Source organism: Thamnophis elegans, chromosome 1, assembly GCF_009769535.1.
Source record: "Thamnophis elegans isolate rThaEle1 chromosome 1, rThaEle1.pri, whole genome shotgun sequence".
NCBI lineage: Eukaryota > Metazoa > Chordata > Lepidosauria > Squamata > Colubridae > Thamnophis > Thamnophis elegans.
The window spans coordinates 47,231,886-47,245,522 of NC_045541.1; the positions used below are offsets into that span (position 1 = coordinate 47,231,886).

Below are 13,637 nucleotides of genomic sequence, written 5' to 3' on the forward strand. Positions count from 1 at the left end.
TGATGTCATTTGGGACTTTGTCCACAGAGCTTGTATTTACAAGTACGGAGCCGCAGAAAAACTAACTGGCAGCAAACTTTATTCCTGCAGTTACAGTAGGACTTTCAACTGTGCTCATGATGAACTTGAGAGCTCATTCACTACTCCACACCAGAAGTTTTTAAGGCTTGGTAAATAAACACAGCATTCACTCAAGAGGATTCTGGATTGCCTGAGACATCCACGGGTTTTTTCATTTCTCTAGTACTGGAACAAGTTTTAATGGAGCAACAGCAAGTAAGGGGTTTATTGTTGTTATTGTTGTATTATTATTATTATTATTATTTTCAAATTTCTGATTCTTTTCTTATGTCTGTATTTACTATGCTTCAGTCTTGCAGCTGGGGCTACTGTTAATTAGCAAACTGGCAACTCTTAGACAGAATGATAGTTAGGTGGTTCAATATGTTTAATGTATTTTCACATAAAACAGGAATGTCATAGCTGAGCATGGGTTTGATTTTGACTTCAAATTTTATGGATATGTTAAATTGTATCTCTTTTGGGGGTAATTGATTCATCTGTCTACAATTTAAGGCTAATGCTATAATGAATATTTTGTCACTAGCTAAATATTGAATTTGAAAATATTAATCTACTATTTATATTGTGGGGTTATTTCTCAAATTATATTAGATAAGTGCTTCAAATTGGATTGCTTATTTTGATAGATTTAGACTTAGGAAAAACACAGATCTGCACCCAAGTTTTCAAAATTTTTAAAAATGTGTGAAACTATGCTTCAAAAAATCCTTCATTAAGACCTGCACATGAAAGTTTGGATGATGTTACCAATAGTGTATAGGATGAAACATGACTGAGGAATGTTCACTTTAATCTTTAGTAGTAGAAGAAGGAGCAACTTCAAATCACAATTGCTGCATGCTACTGCAACATAAATTTTCAGAAAGCTTGGTATATATTAATCCAAAATTACAAATAAAGCTGCATGAAATATTTACTAAAGAGCAAGCAGAAAAAGAGATGATGTGAATTTGCCATGCTGTCCCTTCTCACCTTCTGGGCAATCTTACTTATTCATGTTGACATGGAAGAGAACATAATATGATTTAATGGGACTTAATCCCTTGTAAATCTGTCTAGAATTTGAGCTTTTGGATACAATCCCCTATGCACTTCCCTGGAGATAAGCCTGCTTTATCCCAAATGGGTATACTTCTGAATGATCATCCATAGGATTGTATTTTTAATTATCAAAGTCCCCATATTTTGTAGAATAATATATTTTACAATGTTTTCTCATTCCTTCTTCCTATTGCAAGAAGAGGTTGTTCTGAACCATTGCTCCCACCACCTCATAGTGGCAGAGAAGATGATCAAGTTATCTTCCTTGTGTTCCCTCACCTTCTTTCTGTACTCTCGCTTCATAAGGTTTTCATACTTTTAGCTTTGCCTGACCTTTTTATTTTCAGAATTCGGATGAATCTTTTGGAACGTTTGTATGTTTTCCATTCCATGATTCACTTTTCACTCTAAGGACACTGACTCCACAGATTTGAAGGGGTAGGTACACAAGTACACATGAAAACCAAGCCCTCACATCTTCAATATAGAATAGATTTATTCAACCCACATCAGAGGTGGTATTCAGCAGGTTCTGACAAGTTCTGGAGAACCAGTAGTGGAAATTTTAAGTAGTTCAGAGAACCGGTAAATACCACCTCTGACTAGCCCCACTTCCATTTATTCTCTGCCTCTTGAGTCCCAGCTGATGGGGAGGAAATGGGGATTTTACAGTATCTTTCCCGTGCCATGCCCACCAAGCCATGCCCACCAAGCCATGCCCACCAAGCCATGTCACACCCACCATGCCATGCCCACAGAACCAGTAGTAAAAAAAAATGATTCCCACCACTGACCCAAATCATCTAAACCTTTTGTAATGGGATGAGTTGAATTATTTTCACATTCCTTCTTGTTTTATTTCCACCTTGAGTTTCCTTTTATCGCTGCTTAAATATTGTTTGTTTGTCCCCCAGCCCACAAATTCTATGCTGTACATTTATTCAGAATGTTCTCGTTACCTTATTTATTTAATAATATTTATATCTGTTTGTTTCATTTCATTGGAAACAATCCCAACCAAGAAAGGAAGAATATTAGAGGCTTTGTAAGATTTAAAGATTGTAAGATTGAAGGCAAAGCTAGATAATCTGGGGCCCATTCCCATTTGTACTTTCCCACAAAGCTTTCTCAGATGACACCACTGGAATTCAAACTCACCATTTTTCACTTGTGTGATCTGATTTTAGCAAAAAACCGAACCAAAACAAAAACCTACCACACCAAATATTTCTATTAGATCTATGTGAAGCTTACATACCCAGTTTAAATCCCTAGATTTCCCTTGGGAAGAAGAGTAATGAATGGAAAATGTAGCTCTTGGTTGCAAAAACATTGCCCAACTCATTTTTTAGGATGTAAAGGATTTAAAGTAAGGTATTTACAAGCCCTATGGATATTGCTGTGGTGGCTTTTAGATCACAACAAGCAGTATATTTAAATAAATATACTAATGCAATTATTAATACATAATTAAGGTATTAAGTGTAATTAAGACAAAGATATTTACCATTAAGAGGATAGTCTTTTGCATATAGTAGCAAAAATATCTATGGCTTCTTTTTCTAGCCACTTGTTCCTTGCAAGCTGCCAAGAATGTTAGATTTTTCCTCCTTATTTCAGATTTTAAAAGCATATAAATTTGACCTTGACTTCAAGGCTATGTAGGTTTGAATGAAGAGGAACCAATCAAGACTGAGTGGCTGGGCTTTTGTAGCCATTTAGATTTGGGAATATTCCCAAATATTGGGAAAGGGGGGGGGGCATACTTCTCCATCAAAGAATGGTGGACAACCTGTGGTACTCCTGACTCACATTTCCTAGATAAGCAAGAGGCAACTGTGGCAAGAAGGCCTTTTTGTGTGACTTCATCTGGTCCACCCTTTGAATCCTTTCCTAGATTGGAAGGCCCTTCAGACAGTCATTTTTCCTCTGTCACTTTATCACTCAGTTATTGCAATGTGCTGTGCATAGGGATGGCCTTGAAGACCACTAAGAAGCTTCAACTGGTCCAGAATGCAGCAGGATGGACAGTGCTGGGCATGCATCCATATACACATATGACACCCTGTTTTGCAATCTGCACTGGTTCCTGTTATGATTCTGGTTGTGATTCAAAGTGCTAGTTATGTAGGTATAGCCCTACAAGGCACAGATCCTAATTACATGAGGCACCTATCTTGCATGGATTGACTCAATCCAATAGAATTGACAAGCTTGGGGTCCTTTCAGTTAAAGAGTATTATCTACAAGACCCTAGAAGCATCATTCTGTGTCTTAGCAGCTGGTCTCTGTAATGAGATTTCCCCTGATACCACGCAAGCCCATTCTGCTGACATTCTGGAAAGTCTTAAAAACCTATCTGCTTTTTTCCAAGCCTTGGGTTAGGTTCCTTAGGGCTGCTGCTGGATTGTGTATTGGTGAGTTTTTGCAGCTTGCTATTTTATTCTCTTATTGTATTTTGTTTTTATATTGTTTGTTTTATTGTACACTGGCCAAAGTCAGTTGAAGTTGAGTGATGTCTAAACTGAATAAATCAAATTGAAACAGAGAGGTAAAGTTATGCTAAGTACACTTCCGTGCTGCTACTATTTAGACCACTGCTGCACTGAGAAGAGAGAAGACCATTGCTGTACTGAGTTCCAGCAGAGTCTGCAGCAACACATCTCCCAACCTTTACCTCTACTTCCACATGAAAAGGAGAGGGAAGAAAGCACCTCAGCAGCTTAGCATTTTTGCCTCCTCTTCCAGTGATGAAATAAAGCAGGATATCAACACACTACATCTCAGTTTGATCCCTGTTTCTTTTATTGGCTATAAGAGAGAACTACACAGCCCTCAAATATGCATTCTTTTGAAAAGGCCTGGACTTCCAGAACTGGAAGGAGAAATGTTAAAGGAGTCTTTTCCAACGCTGAAAGGGACCCATAGTTTCCCAAAACAAAGCAAATAACCAGACGTGGATTTCACATAATTTTACCACTGGTTCCCCATGCACCGAAAATGGTGAAAGAGCACCTTCCGCACATGTGCACAGCCTTCTGTGCATGTGCTTTGCTTGTGCATGGGGCTTGCACACATGCACATGGCTTAGAAAACATGGCTAAATAGGGTGGCATAGTGCTGGGGCAGGGGTAGGCGGCCACACACAGGTCACCACTACCAGTTCGCCTGAACCGGTCTGAACCGGCTGAATACCTCTACTGAAAATAACAAAACAAAATACCCTACCTTTCAACTGCACTATGCTTGAACTAGAAATTAATCTCCTGAAGTTATAAGAACAAAACCCAAACCTTCTTTGAAGTGGCCCACAATATTTGCATACAAGTGCCTTAACCTGTAACAAAAACAGACCCAGGGAGATAGAATTAAGCTATAATGGAGTTGCTTGTTTGCGGCTTACTTCAGTGTATGAAGTAAGTTTGTAAAGCATGGTTTGTGGCTTAGTGAAGCCACAAATAAGTCATTTGTGACTTACTCAACGGTTAAGCAAACCATAGATCAATGTAATATATAAACCAAACAGTGTAATATGTAAAACAGACTGTAAGAAAAGGGAGAAAGAATCTTGCTGTTCTTATTCTCTGAGAGAAATGGAAAAGGAATTATGATTTAAGGATGCGAGGCAGATAACCTGTTTGGAAAGTGACACAGCTAAGAAGGAGGGTAAAGGGCCAGAGAATGACAAAGACAAATTCTTGAAAGGCATAGAGAAAAAATTGCAACTGTATGAGTTTTACATTCATCAAGTATGAAGGTAAAACCGTCAGGTATAGATTCAGGTCAAAGACTCTTAAGTTATTGGATTTGTGGTACTTATACCTCATTCCTTCTAAAGCTTAATTCAACTGATAGCATAGTGATGTATAGCAATGTTAAGAGGCCTCATCTTATTTGACCATTGATTGAGATTCATTTTCTTATCAATGTGAATAAGGGGAAACCTCAGCTTAATTTACTTTCTATTGCCAAATATCTACTTGGCTAACATATCAATTAGTGGATGATCTTCATTCTCCTGGCAATAGAACCTGTTCTCCTGCTTATGTGCATTTTGAAATGAACAAAGCCATGTTTAGCCTATAATAGCAATATCACTTAGACTTATATACAGCTTCATAGTGCTTTACAGCCCCCTCTAAGCGATTTGCAATGTCAGCACATTGCCCTCAACAATCGGGCTCCTCATTTTACTGAACTCAGAAGGATGGAAGGCTGAGTCAACCTCAAGTCCTGTCAGGATCGAGCTTCAAACTGTGGGCAGATTTTGCCTGCAAGACTGCATTCTAACCTTTCTGCCACCATGGCTGTTTGAAAATTAGTGGGTTTAAAGCAGAATGGTGCACTATATAAATTAAAGCCAACAGTGTGATAAAATTGGTATTACATCTAAGAAAGAATCTTGAATTCAAAGTCAACTAGAAATGAGGTAAATGTGGCATACCACAGGGCTTGGTGCTCTCTTTGCTCCTATTCAATAACTGCAAGAGGCCGCTGGGTGAGTCACAATGGGGGTGAGGTATCATCAGCATACTACATATGAGTATCTCTCAATTAAGCCATGAACATCTTGTTCCTGTGGGGATCTGAATGGGAAACAACAGGCTTAAGCTGACCTGGCAAGACTGAGTGGTTTTATGCATTGGGACCTGCTGGTTCTAGGACTGTGTTATCATTGATGCTGGATGACCCAGACAGTTTCCATGCAAACTCTGGAGGTCTTCCTGAGCTCATGACTCCACCTTTGCATTGTGTCCACTTGTGCCCATTCCCAGATCGGGGAAGTTCTGCCCACAGTTTATCATGTCCCAGTCTTGATGGGATTACTGTAATGTGCTGTACAGAGGACTGCCCATGAAGAGTATCAGGAAGCTTCAGCTGGTGCAAAATGTTTAGGCAGTTATATGTGCTTCCAGACAGGGGTGGGATTCAAAATTTAATAACCGGTTTCGCTGCCTGGTTGCTGGGTGGTTGTGGCTATGGTGGGCATAGCCTACCCGGTCTCTTGCACCACAGTGGGGGAGGGGAGGATGTTTTCACCTTCCCCAGACTCTGAAAGCTTTCCTTGAGTCTCTGGGAGGGTGATAATGGCCTCCCTTGGGCTCCAGAGGCTTTTCAGAAGCCAGAAATGGTCCATTATTGGACTGATGGAACTTCTGGGAGGCCTGTTTTTCACCCTCCCAGAGCCTCTATGCGGGCCCTGCACTCCTGGGAGGGCGGGGCCAGCTAGGCCTTGTAACTACCAGTTCAGTGAACCAGATGTAAAATTAGCATCCAGTTCACCTGAACTGGCTGAATCCCACCCCTGCTTCCAGAACAGCACATGTTACATTTTTGCCCTGTGAGCTGCATTGGTTGCCAAGCTTGCTTTCAATTCAAGGTGTTGTTTTTGACCTTTAAAGCCTTTCCTAGCATTGGGCTGATTTACCTAAGGGACCAGCTCTCTTCAATTACATCTGCCCATCCCGTTAGATCCATCTGGTTTCACATCCTGCACGTCCTGTACGTTAGGGAACTACGCTTGGCAGGTCCCTGGAGGTGAGCCTTTTCTACCTTGGTGCCTACCCTGTGAAGTGAGGTTAGTACTGTCCCTCCTTATTTTCCAGAAGTCCCATAAAACTTCCTTATGTCGCGATCTCAATGTCCCAAGGGACCAATGAGATCGCGAGATGGCTCCATTGTTGCTCTTAACATCTCCTTTATGCTTTACGGCTTTTAAAAGTTTTTAATAAAGAGTTTTTAACTACATATATATTAAACAATACATATTAAATTTATTGTTTAATATTTTGTTGTAAGCCACCCAGAGTCACTTTGAAGCAGCCGTATACATTTTACATGTAATAAATAAATAATAAATAAAAGTAAACACTTTAAGCAGCCAATTTTGATGTAGGGGGGTTATTTTCAGATAGTTACCCCAATGATGAAGAAACTGAGGCATATGACCATTTTTTAAAAACTTCTTGCCATGGTGATTACTTTGATTGGCACTAAGGTATCAAACTCCAGTAAGACATTTAGTGTGACAGACGGTGCTGAATGCTGTGGTGGGAATTGCCTATTGCACTGTGAACAATGCAAATTCAATGCCAAGGCAGCTTGGTTAATAAAACAGCCGGTAAATACTATGCTGCGGAAAGATGGACATTTATAGAACCAATGTTTCTGTTGAGCCCCATGTTTTGATAGGCCTGCCACTGAAAGATCCAGTTTGTTTTCTCAGACTCAGATGAGGTCTGGATGGCCTGAATGCATAATAGATCTGTGCAGCTGGAAATTTGTGTCGCAAATTATTTTCTTTGACAGTGCTAATTGATTATAAGGCTCCAGCCTTATCTCAATTGTTAAATTCAACAGTTCTCCCTCCTCCTCCTCCTTTTTCTTGCCTCTTCCTCCGCCTTTCTTTTTTCTTTTCCTTTGAAAATTCAAAAACGAGAACACAGGCAGATAATCTACCCATCTTTAAAAGGAAAAATAATAATAATCACAGATGGAAAATAAGGCACTGTTAGGACTGGCTGCTCTGAGTGAGATGGAAATAAATCAGAATAATAAACTGTCCTTTATTAAGAAACTTTTGGTTTTGTATATTTTAAAGAAAGGGAGTTTGTGTATGCAAAAATTCATTTCACAGTCAGATATTCATGGACAGCTTTCATGTGCTTTGAATGACTGTTGTGTTGGCTACAGCTATGGTACTATTGTAGCATATTTTTCTTCTTGTGGAGCTGGTTTGTCATAATTGTGATTTAATAGGATTTACTTGAACTTAATTTACCGGAACATGATTTAATCTTAATCACTATATTCAGAAAGGGAAAATTTTGCTTAATTTGTACTTGAAGCTATGATATGAAAGCACTCCTGGTCCTTTCTTAACAGTAACATAGCTCAGAGATGGGCGACTTGTGTGCCAAGCCACAACACCCATTTGGCATTTTGAGGGCAGGCCATCAAAAGCCGTTCAGTAAAAGGGCAAAAATTTGATGGTGCTTTTTCTTTGTTTCAGTTTGTAGTAGAAGGCTTCTGTAGCTCTTCCACTCTCAATTCCACCTTTTCCCCCAAAGCCAGAAATCACTTCTTTCTTTCCTCATGTCAATTTTGGTCTATTCTTTGTATTTTGAAGGGACCCTAAAAGAAAAGGAGAAGGAGTCATAACTGGCTCATTAAATCCTTGGCTTCCCACCCCTAAATTCAGTCTCCAGAATACAGCTTAACTTGTTTAGGAAGAGCCTGGAGAGCTTTAAGATGTTTTGATAGGGGATGCGGTTTCCTGATGGACAGTGTTTTCCTCCACTCCTCCACAAGCAGAGGCTGAAGATGGTTGGAGATCTGCTGGATGGCTTCAGCTAGTTGGTCTACAAGAGTTCTTTTGTTTCTAAAGGGAATCAAAATGGTTTCCGTGCCATGGAAAATCCTTATGTGCACATTGAAAATGCTACAAATAGACAACTGTTGGTTATTTTTTAAATAAAGGTATTGGTTTTTTTTTATTTGATGTCCTAATATATATAAGAGCAGGAATTAGGTATATCTAATTTAATGAAAGAAAGGAGTAGGGGTGACATGATAGCAGTGTTACAATATATGATGGGCTGCCACAAAGAAGAGTGAGTCAATCTATTTTCTAAAGCACTTGAAGGCAGGACAAAAACAATGGATGCAGGCTAATCAAGGAGAGAACTACCTAGAACTAAGGGGAAATTTCCTAACAATGAAAACAATAACCAATGGAATGGCTTCCTTCAGAAGTTTTGGGTGATCCTGGAAATTTTTAAGAAGAGATCGTTCAACCATCTGTATCTCTGGCTAGAGCAGGATTGCAGTAGAAGACCAATTTTGTTATTCTGTAAGATCATTTTTTAGTAGATTTCCTGCCACCCACCCCATGACCACAAGCATGAAAAACAAGTGCATCTTTTCAAAGACACAATCTCTAAATTGTGAGATAGTTCTGAAAGCAGTTGTGTTGTAGATTGGAGTTTGGCCATTCAATGTTTGTTTCACAGAGTAGGTAAGCAGGCAGCTTTCCATATTCATCACAATGCAATTTTTCTTTCTTCATTTATTTTAAGAGCAACTCATTCTTTTAAATGAGTTGCTTCTTATCACATCAAGTCCTTTCAAACACGCTTTTGCTGGTAAAATTTGGAGGTGAGTATTGCCAGCAGAGGGCCATGTTAAGCTGAATAATACAGCAATAGGTAATTTAAATAAATATTTATACCTTATATGCATTTTAAAGGACAGGATTTATACAGGGTATTCAATGTCTTTCATTTTCAAAAAAAAAAAAAAAACCCAGCAAAGGAATTCCCAGATAATAATCTTTCTGTGAATAACTGCTTCAACAGTCAGTCAGTAAAGATTATACAGTAGTGTCAGGAGTCCAAGTAATAAATCCATTGCAAGCAAAAACTCTGAGGCCAGTGAATTCCTCAAAAAATAGATTTATTGAAATATCGTTTTGGCACATAGCTGGTGAAAACCAACTCTGAGGGAGCCCTTGCTTTTCATCTAATTAGAAGTAAAAGTTTTTCTCTCAACCCCAAACAATCAATCACATGGCCTAATTAAGGCAGTGTCTGCTGTTTTAGTGATATTGCTCCTCCTTCGTTGATCAGGTGTGAGAACATCCTTGGTTCCAAGAACCAAGTTTTGACTTCACAACCCCAGCTATCTCCCCCCCTCCCCCTCATTCCAGTGTGGCAGCACTGAAGCTCTAAGATGGCTTTGCCAGGTCAGCTTCAGGGTTGGACAGGTAGGTTCTTGACTTAAAACCATTCGGTTAGTGACAACGACACTAAAAAAAGTGACTTATGCCTGGTTTTCACACTGTTGCAGCATCCCATGATCACAGGATCAAAATTCAGATGCTTGGTAATTGGTTCATATTTATAACGGCTACTGTATCCCTAGGTCATGTGATCACCTTTCATGACCTTCCAACAAGCAAAGTCAATGAAGAAGCCAGATTCATTTAACAACTGCAGTGATTCACTTAACAACTGTATCAAGAAAGGTTAGAAAATGGGACAAAACTTAATAGCAGTCTCGTTTGGCAACAAAAATTTTGCTCAATTGTAGTCGCAAATCAAGGACTACCTGTGCAGATAGGCATGTTTGAAAAAAAAGTGATAAAATTATTTGCTGAACTTTTCAGACTAGAAGCCTATGTCAACAGTAAACAAATAAGGACAAAGAAAGCATTAGCTTTTATGATTTATGTTATTTTAACAAATGTAACCCATATACATTGTGATTCTGTTGGCACTCCAGGATTTTTCAGTAAAGAGTTAAGCTAAAGCACTGACTTTTTCTAAAAGTGATCTGTTTATACTTCACGCTATGCTCATTTTACTGCTTGCTTGTAAAGGGTCATTTATTACCCACCCACAATTGTTTGTCCTTTGAACAGATGCTAAAGGAATCATCCTTAAGGGGTGACTTCTCCATAGAACGTAATTACATCTGGCACAAAAGATTAACAGATGTTATAATTGTCTTTATGTTCTGGTGAAACGGTTTTCTGCATGATTTGGTTTCCGCTCTTTCACCTGGCAACACTGTTCCTGGCATGGACGGCTACATGGATAATGAACATGGCACTTCAATTTGTTTACAGCGATTGTTATCGGATTCACAATTTCCTTCTCATTGTATTTGCTAAGTGTTAGCATAGTTTATGTATTTGCAAGCACAATGGCTATAAAATGCACATATAATTGCCTACTTAGCTTTCTCCCCTCTGCACTTAAGACATCATTGCTTCTGATGTAGTTGCAGAAGAAAGGGACTTAGTACTTGTAAAACTATTTGCATAGACTGCAAATCAAGTGTGAATCAAGGAAAAAGTAATACAGGAGTTCCATTCATAGTAGGAGACAGACAACATCCATCTCTTTGTTACCTAGCCAGATGTGGCCTATTATTAGGCAGATAAAGCATCAATGATATGTGATAGATGTTGGAAAGCAGAAAATATTAGAAGACATTCCTTCAGATCCTTCAAGCATTTTCTTTTCTGCCTTTCCTATCTCCCAAACTGGACCTCTGCCATTAGCAGCTTCCAAAAACTTGTCCACACTGCTGAGCTGAAATGCTTTCCATTCATCCTTGAGCTGCCAAGGACTTATATCAGCATGAGAGTTGCTGTCATCATTCCCACTCCTGTTCCCAGTCCCTCCCACCCACTCCATGTAATGGCGCAAAAAAAAGCTAATTAATAAAATACTTGTTGTTACTTCCTTGGAGACTGTGGGAATAAGAGAGAAACATAATATTAATCCAGTACAGTTAGGGATGGTTTAAACTTGGTCTAGTTTGGTGTAGTGGTTAAGGCATCAGCTAGAGAGTGGGAGACAGGGAGTTCTAGTCCTGCCTTAGCTATGAATAAATAGCAGTAGACTTATATACCGCTTCATAGGGCTTTCAGCCCTCTCTAAGCGGTTTACAGAGAGTCAGCATATTGCCCCCAACAATCCGGGTCCTCATTTTACCCACCTCGAAGGATGGAAGGCTGAGTCAACCCTGAGCCGGTGAGATTTGAACTGCTGAACTGCTGATCTAGCAGTAGCCTGCAGTGCTGCATTTAACCACTGCGCCACCTTGGCTCATAATAAAGCTGCATGCACTTGCGTCAGTCAGTTTCTTTCAGCTCAACTCACTTCACAGTGTTGTTGTGTGAGAAAAATAGGGAATTGGAAATAGAAAATAGGAAGAGGAAGGTATATTAGTTGTGTTATATAAGCTAGATACATGGAGGCAAAAATGGAGAAAGATGGCTACCTTGATTTCTTGTTTGAGGCCTTTCTAGATGCAACTTATTGACTGCTATAAGATGGAATGCCATGTAACCATCCCTAGGTCTGATGTGACAAAGCTGCTTTCATAGTCTAATGTTCCTCACCAGAGGCATTCTCACATGATATTTCTGAGAGCTGTACTGATCAAAACTGTTGAACTTTTTCTGTTATTATACAAGCTGGTGTCACTTGAATATTCAAAAATCCTTGGTTGTCTCTGGAGGGGCAACATTCAGGTCTTGTGTAAAAATGAATAAATAACGTGGATTATTTTCAATCTGTATATTAAATTCAGCGCTTTGTAGAGATAAATGTCATTGAGTCTATAGCTGATCTATTCTAAGTTTGCAACTATATACTGTATCCCCTTACTTTGAAACAGTGGGATTCATTTCTGAATATATGCAGAGGAATATTATAGCTTGCCTTACTTCTCCTTTCAATTCTAGCTTTTTAGGGGGGGAAACCCGTTCCTTTGATATCAAAAACATTCCAAGGGTATGTTTCCATCAAGAATCAACACAAATTATTTGTCATCTGATCAAAACACAATTCCAACTTCTTTTTCATCTTTGCAGCAAACCTTAATTGTACAGATGTAGATTGTAATTGAATGATACGTTGCTATGTTGCCCAGCAAACTGTTAATTAGAATTCGATCCATAATAAAGTTTGATTGGTTACCCACATAGATTTCCTTATGACTTTGACAGCACTCATCAATGTTGTGCAAACTTCAGGAGAACTGAAACTATGTTCAACATCAATAGTTAGACAAGGATGGTGTGGCAATGTATAGAAAAAAGCTGCGCACTGAGTGTGATTGAAAATTTCTTAGCAATGATCACTGAGGATTTATAAAAATATTGACAGATCTGTTGTAGAGAAAACTCTTGTGATTGTCAGTGAAGGAAACTATAAATGAGCATATCATATACCTGTAACAAGATCTGACAACGGGCCAAGTTGTTTTCTATATACACATTTTTATTATATATCCAACTTTTTTGGGGGGTAGCTGTGAATCAGTGAAGCCATCCAAATCCTTGGAATTTAGCTTGAGGTTTCCTCCAGAAACCTTTTCAGAATAGGATAGTTTCATCAATAAAATTATATTACCTTTAATCAATTCAGAAAATTATCTTTTAACAACATTTCAGGATGTGTCACTGCTATTTTGTACACTAGACAAAAAATAAAGTTAATGGTGGCCTTTTCAGTTTATGAAAGGAAAGCCTTGTGTATTGGCTTTAAAGCTGGGTGACCTTCTACCTATTTGTAACTGAAATCAAGATTCTTCTGAATGGCCTTGTAATATATGGTAGGGAGGTAAGGGGAGTTAAGAATGAGATTTTGGGAAATTAACGTGATATGGGTAGCACTTTATTAATGCAGACATTTGTCATCATCAACTTTTTCATATTGATTTTGGTCATTGAACAGCAATCTTGTAGGAGTAGCTTATGCCCACTGCTCATGTGGTCTGAATCTAAAGTGCTATTCTTTAGGTTACAGGCTAATATTACAATTGGCACAAGTATGAGCTATCTAACATCCTACATTACTAATAAAGTAAGCTTAGTCTAGCTGGTGGCAGAACATTGCTCATCTTGAAAAATTAACCAGGCTGGACCTGATTACGCCTTGGATGGAAAATTCAGGTCTTTAAGTGACACTAGAAAGCTAAAAAACCTTAGGGTAACA

At 38.8% G+C, this 13,637-nt stretch overlaps 1 protein-coding gene across 1 annotated transcript in view; it reads left to right on the top strand.

Moving 5' to 3' along the window:
• The first annotated feature begins 5 nt into the window (after positions 1-5).
• The window catches only part of NCKAP5 (NCK associated protein 5), a 606,853-nt gene continuing 593,221 nt past the window's right edge, over positions 6-13,637 (top strand). Inside the window, exon 1 of the mRNA XM_032215483.1 lies at positions 6-276. Within this exon, the coding sequence (XP_032071374.1) occupies position 276 (1 nt within the window). The 5' untranslated portion in view covers positions 6-275. The remainder of the gene's footprint in view (positions 277-13,637) is intronic.